General features: G+C 40.7%; 1 protein-coding gene across 2 annotated transcripts in view; it reads right to left on the reverse strand.

Annotated features, from left to right (window-relative positions):
• Pp2A-29B (Protein phosphatase PP2A regulatory subunit A) overlaps positions 1-22344 on the reverse strand; it is a 134478-nt gene continuing 112134 nt past the window's right edge. For both annotated transcript variants that reach the window (XR_011716705.1, XM_071693299.1), the window contains one exon: positions 1-1024. Coding sequence is in view for 1 of the 2 variants with exons in the window: in XM_071693299.1 (XP_071549400.1) it covers positions 996-1024 (29 nt within the window). In the remaining variant the exon portion in view is untranslated. The remainder of the gene's footprint in view (positions 1025-22344) is intronic.

Genomic DNA, 22344 nt, shown 5'->3' on the forward strand with positions numbered 1-22344 from the left:
TCCACTCTGGAATATTTATTTGTACAGAAAATTTATAGAATAGGAGTTGATCACAAGATAACAAATGCTTAAACAAAAAATTACAACTATTTCCTTTTATCTCTGAAAATTATATAATTATATATTACATATATAAAAAAAATCCATAAAATAAAACTTGACTGACATACATGGTGACCTACTTAAATGGAGCATATATGGCAAAGTTCAGTAATCCTAACTATAGCAGAGGCTCACGAAAGGCTAAATATAATGGCAACAACCATCACAAGATACATTAACCATTAGTAGTCTTTCAATCAATGAGAAAATACATTTTCTTTTGATAAAAAAAAAAAGCAGTATACTGTTGTCATGACTTAACTGGATGTGCATTCGCAAATATTATATAAGTACCACAATGATAAAATAAAACTCACTTTTGTAAGTTTACGGTCATTTATATATTACTGAAAAAACTGATCTTCCCCAAATATGCCCTGCAAACTGACATGGTCCTCTCCTTTAATACTATCATGATGCTAAGCTTTCATTCAATTTAAAGAAAATATACAGAAATCCTCATATGTATAGGTTCCTACATGAACTAAATCTTTATAATAAGAACTAATGATGAAAAGAAAGAAAATACCAAATAAATACAACCACTAATTACTTTATAACTATTAAAATGTTCAAATAATCCTTTTTCAATAAAATCAATATTTGATTCAAGTACTGTAATAATTTTGGTAAAGAAATGCACTAATTATGATATTTGAAAGATAATAGTACTTCTAGGTAAAAGACAGATATGTTAATGTAACTTGCTTTGTTACAGAGCAATAAGAAGGTTTGTCTTCAAATCAAGAAAACTGAACAAGAATATAAGGTAAGATGGAAAAGAACAAGACAATATACATTTTTCCACTCATTAGATGATCTTCTGGTGAAATAATTTCCTGAACAAAGTTTTACGATGCTGACTTGCACACTTTTTGGGATGCATTTCCTGCCTATGGAGATGCAAACAATGGAGTCATGGCTGTTGAAATACAAAAACAAAAAAAATCATTAGTCTTCATGAATAAAATTAAAGAATCTATATAATAATGCCTTATCTTGTATAAACCACTTGCGTGATTAAAAGAAAAGTAACATATTTAGGATAAAGACATACTTCCCACGCATTCCCGCATGTCATAGAAGGTGACTAAAGGAGACGGGGGGGAGAGAGAGAGAGAGACAGAGAAACCCTCCCCTCCTTGTATTTCAACTTTCTGAAAGGGGAAACAGAAAGAGTCATGCGGGGAGTGCTCATCCTCCTCAAAGGCTCAGATTGGGGTGTCTAAATGTGTGTGGATGTAACCAAGATGAGAAAAGGGAGAGATAGGTAGTATGTTTGAGGAAAGAAACCTGGATGTTTTGGCTCTGAGTGAAACAAAGCTCAAGGGTGAAGGGGAAGAGTGGTTTGGGAATGTCTTGGGAGTAAAGTCTGGGGTTGGTGAGAGGACGAGCAAAGGAAGAGGTAGCACTACTCCGGAAGCAGGAGTTGTGCGAGTATGTGATAGAGTGTAAGAAAGTAAACTCTAGATTGCTATGGGTAAAACTGAAAGTGGATGGAGAGAGATGGGCGATTATTGGTGCCTATGCACCTGGTCATGAGAAGAAAGATCATGAGAGGCAAGTGTTTTGGGGAGAAGCTTAAGTGAGTGTGTCAGCAGCTTTGATGCGCGAGACTGGGTTATAGTGATGGGTGATTTGAATGTGAAGGTAAGTAATGTGGCAGCTGAGGGTAAAACTGGTATCCGTGTGGTGTTTAGTGTTGTAAATGGAAGTGGTGAAGAGTTTGTGGATTTGTGTGCTGAAAAAGGACTAGTGATTGGGAACACCTGGTTTAAAAAGAGAGAAGTAAATAAGTATACGTATGTAAGTAGGAGATATGGCCGGAGCAATATTGGCTTACGTGTTAATTGATAGGTGCATGAAAGAGAGATATTTGGATGTTACTTTGCTGAGGGGTGCAACTGGAGGGATGTCTGATCATTATCTTGTGGAGGTGAAGGTGAAGATTTGTAGAGGTTTTCAGAAAAGAAGAGAGAATATTGGGGTGAAAAGAGTGGTGAGAGTAAGTGAGCTTGGAAAGGAGACTTGTGTGAGGAAGTACCAGGAGACATTGAGTGCAGAATGGAAAAAGGTGAGAGTAAATGATGTGAGGGGAGTGGGGGAGGAATGGGATATATTTAGGGAAGCAGTGATGGCTTGCGCAAAAGATTATTACATGACAGTCTTTAGCTGTCATGTAATAATGCACCAAAACCACAGCTCCCTTTCCACATCCAGGCCGCACACAACTTTCCATGGTTTACCCCAGACACTTCACATGCCCTGGTTCAATCCACTGACAGCACGTCGACCTCGGTATACCACATTGTTCCAATTCACTCTATTCCTTGCACGCCTTTCACCCTCCTGCATGTTCAGGCCCCGATCACTCAAAATCTTTTTCACTCCATCTTTCCACCACCAATTTGGTCTCCCACTTCTCCTCGTTCCCTCCACCTCTGACACATATATCCTCTTTGTCAATCTTTCCTCACTCATTCTCTCCATATGACCAAACCATTTCAAAACACCCTCTTCTGCTCTCTCAACCACACTCTTTTTATTACCACACATCTCTCTTACCCTATTATTATTACTCGATCAAACCACCTCACACCACATATTGTCCTCAAACATCTCATTTCCAGCACATACACCCTCCTGTGCACAACTCTATCCATAGCCCACGCCTCGCAACCATACAACATTGTTGGAACCACTATCCCTTCAAACATACCCATTTTTGCTTTCCGAGATAATGTTCACAACTTCCACACACTCTTCAACGCTCCCAGAATTTTCACCCCCTCCCCCAACCTATGATTCACTTCCACTTCCATGGTTCCATCCGCTGCCAAATCCACTCCCAGATATCTAAAACACATCACTTCCTCCAGTTTTTCTCAATTCAAACTTACCTCCCAATTGACTTGACCCTCAACCCTACTGTACCTAATAACCTTGCTCTTATTCACATTTACTCGTAACTTTCTTCTTCCACACACTTTACCACACTCAGTCACCAGATTCTGCAATTTCTCACATGAATCAGCCACCAGCGCTGTATCGTCAGCGAACAACAACTGACTCACTTCCCAAGCTCTCTCGTCCCCAACAGACTTCATACTTGCCCCTTTCCAAAACTCTTGCATTTACCACCCTAATAACCCCATCCATAAACAAATTAAACAACCGTGGAGACATCACACACCCCTGCTGCAAACCTACATTCACTTAGAACCAATCACTTTCCTCTCTTCCTACAGGTACACATGCCTTACATCCTCGATAAAAACTTTTCACTGCTTCTAACAACTTTCCTCCCACACCATATATTCTTAATACCTTCCACAGAGCATCTCTATCAACTCTTATCATATGCCTTCTCCAGATCCATAAATGCTACATACAAATCCATTTGCTTTCTAAGTATTTCTCACATACATTCTTCAAAGCAAACACCTGATCCACACATCCTCTACCACTTCTGAAACCACACTGCTCTTCCACAATTTGATGCTCTGTACATGCCTTCACCCTCTCAATCAATACCCTCCCATATAATTTACCAGGAATACTCAACAAACTTATACCTCTGTAATTTGAGCACTCACCTTTGTCCCCTTTGCCTTTGTACAATGGCACTATGCAGGCATTCCGCCAATCCTCAGGCACCTCACCACGAGTCATACATACATTAAATAACCTTACCAACCAACCAAAAGTCTCTCTTTCGCGCGCCTGTCAATTAACACATAATCCAATAACGCTCTCTGGCCATCTCTCCTACTTACATAAGTATACTTATGTATATCTCGCTTTTTAAACCAGGTATTCCCAATCATCAGTCCTTTTTCAGCACATAAATCTACAAGCTCTTCACCATTTCCATTTACAACACTGAACACCCCATGTATACCAATTATTCCCTCAACTGCCACATTACTCACCTTTGCATTCAAATCACCCATCACTATATATATATATATATATATATATATATATATATATATATATATATATATATTTTTTTTTTTTTTTTCATACTATTCGCCATTTCCCGCATTAGCGAGGTAGCGCTAAGAACAGAGGACTGGGCCTTTGAGGGAATATCCTCACCTGGCCCCCTTCTCTGTTCCTTCTTTTGGGAAAAAAAAAAAAAAAAAAAAAAAAAAAAAAATATATATATATATATATATATATATTTTTGCTTTGTCGCTGTCTCCCGCGTTTGCGAGGTAGCGCAAGGAAACAGACGAAAAAATGGCCCACCCCACCCACATACACATGTATATACATACATGTCCACACACGCAAATATACATACCTATACATCTCAACGTATACATATATATACACACACAGACATACACATATACAGACATGTACATAATTCATAGTCTGCCTTTATTCATTCCCATCGCCACCCTGCCACACATGAAATAACAACCCCCTTCCCCTCATGTGTGCGAGGTAGCGCTAAGAAGACAACAAAAGCCCCATTCGTTCACACTCAGTCTCTAGCTGTCATGTAATAATGCCCCGAAACCACAGCTCCCTTTCCACATCCAGGCCCCACAGAACTTTCCATGGTTTACCCCAGATGCTTCATATGCCCTGGTTCAATCCACTGACAGCACCTCGACCTCGGTATACCACATCGTTCCAATTCACTCTATTCCTTGCATGCCTTTCACTCTCCTGCATGCTCAGGCCCCAATCACTCAAAATCTTTGTCACTCCATCTTTCCACCTCCAATTTGGTCTCCCACTTCTCATTCCCTCCACCTCTGACACATATATCTTCTTGGTCAATCTTTCCTCCCTCATTCTCTCCATGTGACCAAACCATTACAAAACACCTTCTTCTGCTCTCTCAACCACACTCTTTTTATTACCACACATCTCTCTTACATTACTTACTCGATCAAACCACCTCACACCACAAGTTCTCCTCAAACATCTCATTTCCAGCACATCCACCCTCCTCCACACAACTCTATCTATAGCCCATGCCTAACAACCATATAACATTGTTGGAACCAGTATTCCTTCAAAGATATCCATTTTTACTTTCCGAGATAATGTTCTCGACTTCCACACATTCTTCAATGCTCCCAGAACTTTCGCCCCCTCCCCCACCCTATGATTCACTTCCACTTCCATGGTTCCATCCGCCTGCCAAATCCACTCCCAGATATCTAAAACACTTCACTTCCTCCAGTTTTTTTTTCCATTCAAACTTACCTCCCAACTGACTTGTCCCTCAACCATATTGTACCTAATAACCTTACTCTTATTCACATTTACTCTCAGCTTTCTTCTTTCACACACTTTACAAAACTCAATCACCAGCTTCTGCAGTTTCTCACACAAATCAGCCACCAGCGCTGTATCATCAGCGAACAACAACTGATTCACTTCCCAAGCTCTCTCATCCACAACAGACTGCATACTTGCCCCTTTCCAAAACTCTTGCATTCACCTCCCTAACAATCCCATCCATAAACAAATTAAATAACCATGGAGACATCACACACCCCTGCCGCAAACCAACATTTGCTGAGAACCAATCACTTTCCTCTCTTCCTACACGTACACATGCCTTACATCCTTGATAAAAACTTTTCACTGCTTTTAACAACTTGCCTCCCACACCATATATTCTTAATACCTTCCACAGAGCATCTCTATCAACTCTATCATATGCCTTCTCCAGATCCATAAATGCTACATACAACTCCATTTGCTTTTCTAAGTATTTCTCACATACATTCTTCAAAGCAAACACCTGATCCACACATCCTCTACCACTTCTGAAACCACACTGCTCTTCCCCAGTCTGATGCTCTGTACATGCCTTCACCCTCTCAATCAATACCCTCCCATATAATTTACCAGGAATACTCAACAAACTTATACCTCTGTAATTTGAGCACTCACTTTTATCCCCTTTGCCTTTGTACAATGGCACTAGGCAAGCATTTCGCCAATCCTCAGGCACCTCACCATGAGTCATACATACATTAAATAACCTCACCAACCAGTCAACAATACAGTCACCCCATTTTTAATAAATTCCACTGCAATACCATCCAAACCCGCTGCCTTGCCGGCTTTCATCTTCTGCAAAGCTTTTACTACCTCTTCTCTGTTTACCATTCTCCCTAACCCTCTCACTTTGCACAGAACCTCAACCAAAACACCCTGTATCTGCCACTCTATCATTAAACACATTCAACAAACCTTGAAAATACTCACTCCATCTCCTTCTCACATCACCACTACTTGTTATCACCTCCCCATTAGCCCCCTGCATTGAAGTTCCCATTTGTTCCCGTCTTATGCACTTTATTTACCTCCATTCCCTTGTCTTATGCACTTTATTTACCTCCGTTCCCTTGTCTTATGCACCTTATTTACCTCCTTCCAAAACATCTTTTTATTCTCCCTAAAATTTAATGATAATCTCTCACCCCAACTCTCATACATACACACACATGTACACATACATACATATACATACTTATACTTGCTTGCCTTCATCCATTCCCGCCCCACAAGAAACAGCATTGCCAACCCAAGGTCAGTGAGGTAGCGCCAGGAAACAGACGAAAAAAGGCAGCATCCATTCACACTCCTTCTCTAGCTGACATGTGTAATGCATCGAAACTACAGCTTCCTATCCACACCCAGGCCCCACAGACCTTTCCATAGTTTACCCCAGATGCTTCACTTGCCCTGTTTCATTCCACTGACAACGCGTCAACCCCGGTATACTGCATCACTCCAATTCACTCTCTTCTGTGCATACCTTTCACCCTCCTGCATGTTTAGGCACCAACTGCTCTTTGTTAATCTTTCCCCACTCATTCTCTCCAAATGTCCAAACCATTTCAACACACCCTCTTCTGCTCTCTTAACCACATTTTTTGTTATCTCACATTGTAGGGAGAATAAAAAGATGTTTTGGAGGGAGGTAAATAACACGCATAAGACAGGAGAAAAAATGAGAACATCGGTGAAGGGGGCAAATGGGGAGGTAATGACAAGTAGTGATGAAGCGAGGAGATGGAGTGAGCATTTTGAAGGCTTGTTGAATGTGTTTGATGCTAAGAGTGGTAGATATAGGGTGTTTTGGTCAGGGTGTGTGCGGAGTGAGAGGGTCAGGGAGAATGGTTTTGGTAAACATAAAAGAGGGAGTGAAAGCTTTGTAGAAGATGAAAGCTGGCAAGGTGGTGGGTTTGGATCTGATTCATCAAAAATACCAGTGCTCACTCAGGTCATAAGGAGAGAGACAACATTCCTCTCATTATCAAATACACAAGTACTAAGAATCACTCATTTCTTTTGCAGTCTACTCTCATTCTAACACAAATCAATGCTGAACTTGCTCCTTATATTGTAACAGTCCCATAGTTCCTCGTTCAACAGAAGTGTCACCCTTCCTTCGCTCTTGGTCTCGTGCACTAATTGAGAAACTCTTACCCTAAAGTGTAACTTCAAGTAATGAAAAAGATGCAGGGCTAAACTTGCATGCAACACACATGGAAATATACAATTACATAATGAGGCTACAAATTCACAAAAAAATCTCTGACAACTAGTTATGCTCATACAGTTAACTGATGCTGATAAAAAAAGTTCATTATGTCTGTAAATAAAATGAAAAAAAATAATCTTAATATTCTATATAACAATTTATATGGTAAAGTTGGTATCTCTATGGAAGAGCATATACAAGCAGCACAAAAAAGTACTCTATGAATAAAGATAAACATACATACAACAGATTAAAGCCCCTGGCAAATTTGAGCAGTGTAAATATCAAAAAAGCATGTAACATATCTTAAGGTTAAAACTAAGATCAATAAACAATTAATAATACACAGTGAAATGTCTTTGATCCAGCAATACATAGTATAGGGTGGGGGAGGACACTACTTTGGTAAAATTTCAATTATAAAAAAAAAAATTGCCACTCTGCTGTCAAGTGCTGTGGTTGTTTGGGTCCCCAACAGTTAGCCAAGCTTGGCCACAGGAGCAATCACTGAACTCCGTGACTTGTTTATGTATACGTTTACAATTATATACATTTTATGCTCAAGTTTCATGAAATTTAGAGCAATATGTGATAAAATGATATATAGGTAAAAAAGACTACTCGTGTACTCTCTACATGTTGTTGAAGGATTTAAGACTAGTAGGAGTCGGTGGCTGGAAAGTCTCCCCTTCTTGTATTTCAATTTCTGTAAGTTGGAACTAGGGAAACCCTCCTCCTTAAAGGTTCAGGGTGGGGTGTTTGAAAGTGTGGATGTAACCAAGATGAGAAAATGGAAAGATATGTAGAATGCTCTTTACGGAAAGGAACCCTTGAGGTTCTAGCTCTTGAGTGACACAAAGCTCAAAGGTAAGGAGGAAGAATAGTTTGGGAATGTCTTAGGGGTAAAATAAAGGTTGGTGTGAGTGCAAGATCAAAAGAAGGGGTAATATTACTGCTGAAGACAGAGTTGTGGTAATGTGTAAAAGAGTTTAAGTGAATGATGAGGGTAAATATGAAAGTGGTTACAGGAGGTGGAAGAATATTAGTGCATACACACCAGGACATAAAAGGGATGATGCAGAGAGGTAAGTGTTTTGGAAGCAGCTGAGAGTGTCAGCAGTTTTGATGCAAGTGAATGGGTATCACTGATGGGTGATTAAAATGCATAAGTGGGTAATGTATGAAGGTATAACTGAGGGGTATAGGGTAACTATTCAGGAAGGTTAATAGAATGGGTGTACAGCCTGTGGAGTTGTGTGCTAAAAAGGACTGGTGACTTGGAATACCTGGCTTAAAGAGGGGGACATATATAGGTATATGTGGAGCTGGAAAGTTAGTAGGTGGGCATTACTTGAATACATAACTGACAGGCATCCACAAGTGAGACTCTCAGAAGTGAATGTGCTGAGATAGGCAATTGGTGGGATGTCTGATCATTACCTGGTGGAGGAGAGGGCGAAGACTTGAGAAGACTTTTGGAAAAGAGGAAATGATATGGGTGAGAAGGATGGTGAAAGTAAGTGAGCTCAATAAAAAGGCTAGTTAGAAGAAATATAAGGAGATACTGAGCATAAAATGACAAAAGGTAAGTGTAAACCAATCTAAGGGAGCAGCTGTGGAATGGAACATATTTAGGGAAGCAGTGCTGGTATGTACAAGAGAAGTATGTGGTATGCAGGAGGTGGGACGGGACCAGATAAAAAAGGGAAGTGAGTGATAAAGTTACCAGTGAAAGAGAAATGAAAGGTGGTTGGGAAGTATTTACAGGGATGGTGTACGTGACTGGGAGATGTACAAAAAGGGAGTGCCCTGATGTTAAGAGGAAGAGGCTGAAAAAGAGTATCAGCAAACTTCTGTGAAAACAAGAAAATGTTTTGGAAAGAGTTTAACAGTGCAAGAAAAACTAGATAACAAATAGGAACATCAATGAAGGGGGGGAAGTGGGGATATGCTGATGGGGTGAAGAAGAGATAAAGTATCTTGAAGGACTATTGAATGTTTGTGATAACTTGGAGTTAGACATAGTGTGTTTGGGTCATGGAGAAATGGGAAATGAGTCATGGAAAGTGGTTTGGTGAAAATAAAAATGGTGGTGAAAGCCTTGCCTAATATGAAATGTGACAAGATGGCTGCAGCTGATGATGTTGCTATACATTTCTTATGCTGTTGACTGGTTAGTAAGAATCTACAATGTATGTATGGATTTTGGTGAGGTGCCTGAAGATTGGCAAAATGCATGTAGAGTGTCACTTTAAAGGCAAAGAGAACAAATGTGAGAGTTCAAATCACAGACATATAAATTTGCTGAGAAAACCTGGCAAGTTGTAAGGAAAAGTAATGACTGAGAGGATGATAGCATGCACAGATTATCAGACTGAGGAAGAATAATGTGGTTTCAGGAGGCATAGAGAATGTGAGGATAAGGTGTTTGCTTTGAAAAATGTGTGTAACAGCCAGAGAAACAGTAAGATTTATATGTGACATTTATAGGTCTTGGGGAGGTACATGATATAATTAACAGAAATGCTTTTTGGAAGAAGTTATATTATATATGGTATGGGAGAAAAGCAATTAAAAGCAGTAAGAAGTTTTCTCTGGAAAGTAAGGCATGTATGAAAGTAATTAGAGATGAGGGAGAGTGGTTCCAGGTGAAGGCGGGTTTGCATTTGCAGCAGGGGTGCAAGATATCACCATTGTCCACCTAATTTCTTTACAGATGGGGTGGTGAAGGAGATGAATGCAAGGGCCTGGGAGAGTGGCACAGGTATGGAGTCTGTTTGGGGAAAGGGGTACTTGGAGGTAAGTCAGTAGTGGCTTACTGATGACATTTTCAAGTCACAAACTGCAGAAGTGGGCATCTAAGTTTGTGTCTGTGTGGAGAGACTTGAAAGTAACTAAAATGAAAGAAAGGTTATTAGATATGATATTGCAAAAAAAACAGTTAGGGTGTGAGTTTGAATGAGAAAATTTGAAGGAAGTGAAGTGTTTTAGATACCTCGGAATAGACATGGCAGTGAATAAAATCATGGAAGCTGACATCAGTCACTGGGTGTGTAAGGGGTCAAAGGTACTAGGAACACTGAGGAATGAGTGGAAAGAGATGTTACTGTCTGGGAATGCAAAAATAAAAATGGGTGTGTTTGAAGGTACAGCAATCCTAACAGTTGTCCAGATGTGAGGCATGGGCTATAAGATGGGAAAGTATGGATGAAGGTGAATGTGACAGAAATTAAATGTATGAGGACAATATATGGTGCGAGGATGGTTGACTGGGTGATTGACAATGAGGGAGGGAGGGAGGGAGGGAGAGAGAGAGAGAGAGAGAGAGAGAGAGAGAGAGAGAGAGAGAGAGAGAGAGAGAGAGAGAGAGAGAGAGAGAGAATAGTAATAAGAAGAACAGTATGGTTGAGAGAAACGAAGAGTCTTTGATAAATTGGTGGACATATGAAGAGAATAAATAAGGCGAGGCTGACAAAAAGGGCACGTGTCAAAAGTGGAGAGCACAAGGAAAAGTGAAAAGGCTGAATTGGAGATGGAAGGATGGAGTGAAAAAGGTTATGTATGCTCAGATAATATGCTGTGGTTTTAGCACATTACATGACAACAAGAGAATGGATGTAAGTGAATGGGGCCTTTTCTTTGTTAGTTCTTGGTGCTACCTTGCTAATGTGGGAAATAGTGAAAAAGTATGAAAGAGAGAAAAATCATTATAACTAAGAAATTCGCTAAAGCTAAGAAAGTTAATTTACAATCAAAAAAGAAATTACTCCCTCAATGTGATACAGTCATGGTTGATGATTGTAAAAGTAAGGTCAATCATCTAACTTTACATGTCATTAAACTTACTCCAACGTTTGGTAAAAGGATATATCAAGCAATCATTATAACTAAGAAACTATGCAAAAATAGCAAAAGTAACTGTATAATTAAAGAAGAGATTGTTTACTTGAAACGAGATCACTTTTGCCAAAAGTAATAATATCACACTTGTGTAATTCATAAATTGATACAATCAACAGATAGTCAATGAAATAATACCAAACAGCAACTGGATGATGTTCCTTACCTCTCCCTGCAGACCTGTTTCAACATAATACTAAATGGGGTGTGTTCTGAACTCTTCCCCCAATCCATTTTCTTGCTAATAAGTCCATTCCTACCTTACTTTATGAAAATAACTTTAGAACTGTTATGATTATCTTTACGAACAGACAGTCTGTTTTGATTCATGACACCTACTATATCCTATGCACAGTGTTGCCAGATTCTACTATAAATCATCATACTGAAACTTTAAATTCAAAAGTATAGTACATCTACAGAAAAAAAAAAAATCAGGACACTGTGCAGGACTGTATTTTAATCTACATTAGTGTCGACAAAATTCTTTACTGTAGGTCAATATAAAATATCATTAAAGCATGTACTTCTTATTGTTTACACACACTTAAACACTAAACTTTATATATGAATGCAAACATTATAGCTTTTGAATAGAATTTGTCCACCCAGGCACTTGGATTTCATGTAAATGTATTGTCAGTTGTTCAAAGCCCACATGAACTTGCACTAGAGATAAGCACCGATGATTTTCTTGTTTACAACTGTTATAGCACTAAAAGAGAGAGAGCATTGGAAAGATGGTATACTGGGATAGATGTGCCATCAATAAACTGAACGAGGGCATGTGAAAAAGTTTAGGGTAAGCCATGGAAAGGTTTCTGGGGCCTGAATATGGATAGGGAGCTGTGGAATCGGTGCATTACACATGACAGCTAGAGACTATGTGGCCTTTTTTGTCTGTTTTCCTGGCGGTATCTTGCTGAAGCGGGAGGCAGGAATGCTGTTTCCTGTGGGGCAGGGCGGTAGTAGGCATGGATCGAAGGCAAGCAAGTATGAATATGTACATGTGTATGTATATGTTGATGTGTCTATGTATGTGATTTGGGTGAGAAACTGCAGAAACTGGTGACTGAGTTTGGTAAAGTGCGTGAAAGAAGAAATCTAAGAGTAAATGTGAATAAGAGCAAGGTTATTAGGTACAATAGGGTTGACGGACAAGTCAATTGGGAGGTAAGTTTGAATAGAGAAAAACTGGAGGAACTAAAGTGTTTTAGATATCTGGAAGTGGATTTGGCAGAGGATGGAACCATGGAAGGGGAGGTGAATCATAGTGTGGAGGAGGGATTGAAAGTTCTCAGAGTGTTGAAAAAGGTGTGGAAGTCAAGAACATTACCTTGGAAAGCAAAAATGGGTATGTTTGAAGGAATAGTCGTTCCAACAATATTATATGGTTGCGAGGCGTGGGCTATAGATAGAGTTGTGCGGAAAAGGGAGGATGTGCTGGAAATGAGATGTTTTAGGACAATCTATGGTGTGAGGTGGTTTGATCAAGTAAGTAATGAAAGGGTAAGATGTGTGGTAATAAAAAGGGTGTGGTTGAGAGCAGAAGAGGGTGTTTTGAAATGGTTTGGTCACGTGGAGAGAATGAGCGAGGAAAGATTGACAAAGAGGATATATGTGTCAGAGGTGGAGGGAACGAGGCGAAGTGGGAGACACTTGCAGGTGGAAAGATGGAGTGATAAAAATTTTGAGTGATCAGGGCCTGTACATGCAGGAGGGTGAAAGGTGTGCAAGGAATAGAGTGAATTGGAACAATGTGGTATACCGGGGTCGACGTGCTGTCAGTGAATTGAACCAGGGCATGTAAAGCGTCTGGGGTAAACTATGGAAAGTTTTGTCGGGCTTGGATGTAGAAAGGGAGCTGTGGTTTCAGTGCATTATACATGACAGCTAGATGGAGTGTGAACGAATGTGGCCTTTGTTGTCTTTTCCTAGCGCTACCTTGCGCACATGCAGGGGGAAGGGGTTCTCATTTCATGTGTGGCAGGGTGGTGACGGGAATGAATAAGGGCAGACAGTATGAATTATATACATGTGTAAATATGTATATGTGTGTATATATATATATATATATATATATATATATATATATATATATATATATATATATATATATATATATTTTTATTTATTTTTTCTTATTATACTTTGTCGCTGTCTCCCGCGTTTGCGAGGTAGCGCAAGGAAACAGACGAAAGAAATGGCCCAACCCCCCCCATACACATGTATATACATACGTCCACACACGCAAATATACATACCTACACAGCTTTCCATGGTTTACCCCAGACACTTCACATGCCTTGATTCAGTCCACTGACAGCACGTCAACCCCGGTATACCACATCGCTCCAATTCACTCTATTCCTTGCCCTCCTTTCACCCTCCTGCATGTTTAGGCCCCGATCACACAAAATCTTTTTCACTCCATCTTTCCACCTCCAATTTGGTCTCCCTCTTCTCCTCGTTCCCTCCACCTCCGACACATATATCCTCTTGGTCAATCTTTCCTCACTCATTCTCTCCATGTGCCCAAACCACTTCAAAACTCCCTCTTCTGCTCTCTCAACCACGCTCTTTTTATTTCCACACATCTCTCTTACCCTTACGTTACTCACTCGATCAAACCACCTCACACCACACATTGTCCTCAAACATCTCATTTCCAGCACATCCATCCTCCTGCGCACAACTCTATCCATAGCCCACGCCTCGCAACCATACAACATTGTTGGAACCACTATTCCTTCAAACATACCCATTTTTGCTTTCCGAGATAATGTTCTCGACTTCCACACATTCTTCAAGGCCCCCAGAATTTTCGCCCCCTCCCCCACCCTATGATCCACTTCCGCTTCCATGGTTCCATCCGCTGACAGATCCACTCCCAGATATCTAAAACACTTCACTTCCTCCAGTTTTTCTCTATTCAAACTCACCTCCCAATTGACTTGACCCTCAACCCTACTGTACCTAATAACCTTGCTCTTATTCACATTTACTCTTAACTTTCTTCTTCCACACACTTTACCAAACTCAGTCACCAGCTTCTGCAGTTTCTCACATGAATCAGCCACCAGCGCTGTATCATCAGCGAACAACAACTGACTCACTTCCCAAGCTCTCTCATCCCCAACAGACTTCATACTTGTCCCTCTTTCCAAAACTCTTGCATTTACCTCCCTAACAACCCCATCCATAAACAAATTAAACAACCATGGAGACATCACACACCCCTGCCGCAAACCTACATTTACTGAGAACCAATCACTTTCCTCTCTTCCTACACGTACACATGCCTTACATCCTCGATAAAAACTTTTCACTGCTTCTAACAACTTTCCTCCCACACCATATATTCTTAATACATTCCACAGAGCATCTCTATCAACTCTATCATATGCCTTCTCCAGATCCATAAATGCTACATACAAATCCATTTGCTTTTCTAAGTATTTCTCACATACATTCTTCAAAGCAAACACCTGATCCACACATTGGTTCAATCCAATGACAGCACGTCGACCCTGGTATACCACATCGTTCCAATTCACTCTATTCCTTGCATGCCTTTCACCCTCCTGCATGTTCAGGCCCCAATCACTCAAAATTTTTTTCACTCCATCTTTCCACCTCCAATTTGGTCTCCCACTTCTCATTCCCTCCACCTCTGACACATATATCCTCTTGATCAATCTTTCCTCACTCATTCTCTCCATGTGACCAAACCATTTCAAAACACCCTCTTCTCTTCTCTCAAACACACACTTTTTATTACCACACATCTCTCTTACTCTTACATTACTTACTCGATCAAACCACCTCACACCACATATTGTCCTCAAACATCTCATTTCCAGCACATCCACCCTCCTGCGCACAACTCTATCCATAGCCCACATCTCGCGACCATATAACATTGTTGGAACCACTATTCCTTCAAACATACCCATTTTTGCTTTCCGAGATAATGTTCTTGACTTCCACACATTCCTCAACGCTCCCAGAACATTTGCCCCCTCCCCACCCTATGATTCACTTCCACTTCCATGGTTCCGTCTGCTGCCAAATCCACTCCCAGATATCTAAAACACCTCACTTCCTCCAGTTTTTCTCCATTCAAACTTACCTCCCAGTTGACTTGTCCCTCAACCCTGCTGAACCTAATAACCTTGCTCTTATTCACATTTACTCTCAGCTTTCTTCTTTCACATACTTTACCAAACTCAGTTGCCAGCTTCTGCAGTTTCTCACACAAATCAGCCACCAGCACTGTATCATCTGCAAACAACAACTGACTCACTTCATGGAGGGACAATTGACTTGTCCCTCAACCCTACTGTAACTAATAACCTTGCTCTTATTCACAGTTACTCTCAGCTTTCTTCTTTCACACACTTTACCGAACTCAGTCACCAGCTTTTGCAGCTTCTCACACGAATCAGCCACCAGCGCTGTATCATAAGTGAACAACAACTGACTCATTTCCCAAGCTCTCTCATCCACAACAGACTGCATACTTGCCCCTCTTTCCAAAACTCTTGCATTCACCTCCCTAACAACCCCATCCATAAACAAATTCAACAACCATGGAGACATCACACACCCCTGCCGCAAACCTACATTCACTGAGAACTAATCAATTTCCTCTCTTCCTACACGTACACATGCCTTACATCCTCGATAAAAACTTTTCACTGCTTCTAACAACTTGCCTCCCACACCTTATATTCTTAATGCCTTCCACAGAGCATCTCTATCAACTGTATCATATGCCTTCTCCAGATCCATAAATGCTACATACAAATCCATTTGCTTTTCTAAGTATTTCTCACATACATTCTTCAAAGCAAACACCTGATCCACACATCCTCTACCACTTCTGAAACCACACTGTTCTTCCCCAATCTGATGCTCTGTACATGCCTTCACCCTCTCAATCAATACCCTCCCATATAATTTACCAGAATACTCAACAAACTTATACCTCTGTAATTTGAGCACTCACTTTTATCCTCTTTGCCTCTGTACAATGGCACTATGCAAGCATTCCGCCAATCTTCAGGCACCTCACCATGAGTCATACATACATTAAATAACCTTACCAACCAGTCAAGAATACAATCACCCCCTTTTATAATAAATTGCACTGCAATACCATCCAAACCCGCTGCCTTGCCGGCTTTCATCTTCCACAAAGCTTTTACTACCTCTTCTCTGTTTACCAAATCATTCTCCCTAACCCTCTCACTTTGCACACCACCTTGACCAAAACACCCCATATCTGCCACTCCATCATCAAACACATTCAACAAACCTTCAAAATACTCACTCCATCTCCTTATCACATCACCACTACTTGTTATCACCTCCCCATTAGCCCCCTTCACTGAAGTTCTCATTTGTTCCCTTGTCTTATGCATTTTATGTATCTCCTTCCAAAACATCTTTTTATTCTCCCTAAAATTTAATGATACTCTCACCCCAACTCTCATTTGCCCTTTTTCACCTCTTGCACCTTTCTCTTGACCTCCTGCCTCTTTCTTTTATACATCTCCCACTCATTTGTAGCATTTCCCTGCAGAAATCATCCAAATGCCTCTCTCGACTCTCACTAATAATATTCCTTCTTTATCCCACCACTCACTACCCTTTCTAATCTGCCCATCTCCCATGCTTCTCATGCCACAAGCATCTTTTGCGCAAGCCATCACTGCTTCCCTAATTACATCCCATTCCTCCCCCACTCCCCTTTCATCCTTTGTTCTCACCTTTTTCCATTCTGTACTCAGTCTCTCCTGGTACTTCCTCACACAAGTCTCCTTCCCAAGCTCACTTACTCTCACCACTCTCTTCACCCCAACATTCTCTCTTCTTTTCTCTTTATCATTATTATTATTATTATTTTTTTTTTTTTTTGCTTTGTCGCTGTCTCCCGCGTTTGCGAGGTAGCGCAAGGAAACAGACGAAAGAAATGGCCCAACCCACCCCCATACACATGTATATACATACGTCCTCACACGAAAATACACATACCTACACAGCCTTCCATGGTTTACCCCAGACGCTTCACATGTCTTGATTCAATCCACCGACAGCACGTCAACCCCGGTATACCACATCGCTCCAATTCACTCTATTCCTTGCCCTCCTTTCACCCTCCTGCATGTTCAGGCCCCGATCACACAAAATCTTTTTCACTCCATCTTTCCACCTCCAATTTGGTCTCCCTCTTCTCCTCGTTCCCTCCACCTCCGACACATATATTCTCTTGGCCAATCTTTCCTCACTCATTCTCTCCATGTGCCCGAACCATTTCAAAACATCCTCTTCTGCTCTCTCAACAACGCTCTTTTTATTTCCACACATCTCTCTTACCCTTACGTTACTTACTCGATCAAACCACCTCACAACACACATTGTCCTCAAACATCTCATTTCCAGCACATCTATCCTCCTGCGCACAACTCTATCCATAGCCCACGCCTCGCAACCATACAACATTGTTGGAACCACTATTCCTTCAAACATACCCATTTTTGCTTTCCGAGATAATGTTCTCGACTTCCACACATTCTTCAAGGCTCCCAGAATTTTCGCCCCCTCCCCCACCCTATGATCCACTTCCGCTTCCATGGTTCCATCCGCTGCCAGATCCCCTCCCAGATATCTAAAACACTTCACTTCCTCCAGTTTTTCTCCATTCAAACTCACCTCCCAATTGACTTGACCCTCAACCCTACTGTACCTAATAACCTTGCTCTTATTCACATTTACTCTTAACTTTCTTCTTTCACACACTTTACCAAACTCAGTCACCAGCTTCTGCAGTTTCTCACATGAATCAGCCACCAGCACTGTATCATCAGCGAACAACAACTGACTCACTTCCCAAGCTCTCTCATCCCCAACAGACTTCATACTTGCCCCTCTTTCCAAAACTCTTGCATTCACCTCCCTAACCATCCCATCCATAAACAAATTAAACAACCATGGAGACATCACACACCCCTGCCGCAAACCTACATTCACTGAGAACCAATCACTTTCCTCTCTTCCTACACGTACACATGCCTTACATCCTCGATAAAAACTTTTCACTGCTTCTAACAACTTGCCTCCCACACCATATATTCTTAATACCTTCCACAGAGCATCTCTATCAACTCTATCATATGCCTTCTCCAGATCCATAAATGCTACATACAAATCCATTTGCTTTTCTAAGTATTTCTCACATACATTCTTCAAAGCAAACACCTGATCCACACATCCTCTACCACTTCTGAAACCACACTGCTCTTCCCCAATCTGATGCTCTGTACATGCCTTCACCCTCTCAATCAATATCCTCCCATATAATTTACCAGGAATACTCAACAAACTTATACCTCTGTAATTTGAGCACTCACTCTTATCCCCTTTGCCTTTGTACAATGGCACTATGCACGCATTCCGCCAATCCTCAGGCACCTCACCATGAGTCATACATACATTAAATAACCTTACCAACCAGTCAACAATACAGTCACCCCCTTTTTTAATAAATTCCACTGCAATACCATCCAAACCTGCTGCCTTGCCGGCTTTCATCTTCCGCAAAGCTTTTACTACCTCTTCTCTGTTTACCAAATCATTTTCCCTAACCCTCTCACTTTGCACACCACCTCGACCAAAACACCCTATATCTGCCACTCTATCATCAAACACATTCAACAAACCTTCAAAATACTCACTCCATCTCCCTCTCACATCACCATTATTATTATTATCATTATTATTATTATTATTATTATCATCATTATTATACTTACAACATACACAGACACATACATATATACACCTGTACATATTCATATTTGCTGCCTTCATCTGTTCCCATTGCTACCCCACCACACAGGAAATAGCATCCCCTAGTTCAGCGAGGGAGCGCACGGAAAGGACAAAAGAGGCCACATCCTTTCACACTAAGTCTCTATTATACTTAATTGTTGTTTCCCCTGTCAGCGGGGTAGCACCAGGAAACAGACGAAGAATGGCTCATCCACTCGTATACACACATATATATATAAATGCCCACATACGCACATATACATACACATACATACATACAAATGTACATATTTGTACTTGCTTGCTTTCATCCATTCTTGTTGTTACTCTGCCCCACAGGAAACAGCATTGCTACCCCCTGCTTTGGCGAGGTGGCACCAGGAAAACAGACAAAAAGGCCAACATTCGTTTACACTCAATCTCCAGCTGTTATGTGTAATGCACCGAAACCACAGCTCCCTATCCATGTCCTGGCCCCACAAATCTTTCCATGGTTTACCCCAGATGCTTCTCATGCCCTGGTTCAGTCCATTGACAGCACGTCAACCCCGGCATGCTACATCATTCCAATTCACTCTATTCCTTGCACACCTCTCACCCTCCTATATATTCAAACCCTGATTGCTAAAAATCTTTTTCACCTCAATTTTCCACCTCCAATTTGGTCTCTCACTTCTTGTTCTGTACACCTCTAACACATATATCCTCTTTGTCAACCTTTCCTCACTCATTCTTTCCAAATGTCCAAACCACTGAACCAGGGAACATGAAGTAGTAGGTAGAAACCAAGGGAAGATCTGTGGAGCCAAGTTATAGATAGGGGCTCTGGTCTCAGTGCATTAAACATGAAAGCTAGAAAGTGGATGTGAGCAAATGAGGCTATTTCATTGACTGTTCTTGGTGCTACTTCCCTAACATGTGAAATTCATAAATTGCAAGTGAACATGCATTGGGGAAAAATTTGGAAATATCCAGTGTTTTCAGACTTTTATGTCTGCTAAACCATCAGACTAATTGGATATGCTCAAAGTCTACAATTCAGAAAAATCAAAAGATTGGCAACAGTGATGAACTAAAGATATTTCACTGTATAAATCAAACATGTTTTCAGTATTTCTCAAATCATTCCATGAAAAAAATGATAATATTAATCTCAATTAATTTACCCATGAACATTACACAAGAAAACTGATTCTATATTTTTGCTACCATAAATTACCCTTATATCTGCAGGCTTAAAATGTCTTATCAAATCTGCATAAAGTGCCTCTTGCAGTATGGGCAGAGTGGCAAGGACCTAAACATCATGAATCATTATGGTTATTTACCATTCCCTCATTTTTGAGACCGACACTAGTAGCATAATCATTCTTTTAGAGATTTGGTGGATTTGGCAGGGATGGAACCATGAAAGCGGAAGTGAATCATAGGGTGGGGGAGGGGGTGAAAATTCTGGGAGCGTTGAAGAATGTGTGGAAGTCAAGAACATTATCTCTGAAAGCAAAAATGGGTATGTTTGAAGGAATAGTGGTTCCAACAATGCTATGTGGTTGCGAGGCATGGGCTATGGATAGAGTTGTGCGCAGGAGGGTGGATGTGCTGAAAATGAGGTGTTTGAGGACAATATGTGGTGTGAGGTGGTTTGATCGAGTAAGTAATAATAGGGTAAGAAAGATGTGTGGTAATAAAAAGAGTGTGGCTGAAAGAGCAGAAGAGGGTGTTTTGAAATGGTTTGGTCATATGGAGAGAAAGAGTGAGGAAAGATTGACAAAGAGGATTTATGTGTCAGAGGTGGAGGGAATGAGGAGAAGTGGGAGACCAAATTGGAGGTGGAAAGATGGAGTGAAAAAGATTTTGAGTGATCGGGGCCTGAACATGCAGGAGGGTGAAAGGCGTGCAAGGAAGAGAGTGAATTGGAACGATGTGGTATACCGGGGTCGACGTGCTGTCAATGGATTGAACCAGGGCATGTGAAGCATCTGGGGTAAGCCATGGAAAGTTGTGTGGGGCCTGGATGTGGAAAGGGAGCTGTGGTTTCGGTGCATTATTAAATGACACCTAGAGACTGAGTGTGAACAAATGTGGCCTTTGTTGTCTTTTCCTAGCGTTACCTCGCACACATGAGGGGAAGGGGGTTGTTATTTCATTGTGGCGAGGTGGCGATGTGAATGAATAAAGGCAGACAGTATGAACTATGTACATAGTTATATATGTATATGTCTGTGTGTGTATATATATGTATACGTTGAGATGTTTAGGTATGTATATTTGCGTGTGTGGACGTGTATGTATATACATGTGTATGTGGGTGGGTTGGGCCATTCTTTTGTCTGTTTCCTTGCGCTACCTTGCTAACGTGGGAGACAGCGACAAAGCAAAATAAATAAATAAACAGAGATTTGGTGTGTCTATTATATTGAGATGAGTGTAACCTGAGAGCATTATAAGTCAAGCTAATAAAAATGAGCCTATGTAGGTAAGTACATAGAAGCTAGGGAAAGCAGTTGCAGGGACAAAAGAGAGGAAACAAATTATAAATATGAAAGGATTAATCTTAAAGAAAAATGAAGCAATGCCTGAAGGATCTTGTGACTGAGAAAGTGTTGCAAATTATAAAAAGAGGCAATGAAGAATAAATATTCACCACATGCAACTGTGGCGAGTATGCTATTATCCATCAGAGAAATAATTTCTCGCATTTTTATCTTGATTCAGCTATACTGTATTTACAGACAGGTCAACCAAACTTTTAGATTGCTTCAGTAATTCTTTCCAGTGAATTCAAACATTCAAATTAACTCTGTAATTATTTGCCAATTGAATCAAAACACATCATCAGCTTTATTACATCACATTTCAAGTAGTTTTCAAAGGAAGGTCCGGTGGGCCACATTAAGTGTCTCCTCTCAGATGTTAAATTTCAGGCAGTGTCTTCTAAATTTGAGACAGGTCATCCATATTTTTGTGCACAGAGCCAATAT

This window comes from Panulirus ornatus, chromosome 55, assembly GCF_036320965.1.
Source record: "Panulirus ornatus isolate Po-2019 chromosome 55, ASM3632096v1, whole genome shotgun sequence".
Classification (NCBI taxonomy): domain Eukaryota; kingdom Metazoa; phylum Arthropoda; class Malacostraca; order Decapoda; family Palinuridae; genus Panulirus; species Panulirus ornatus.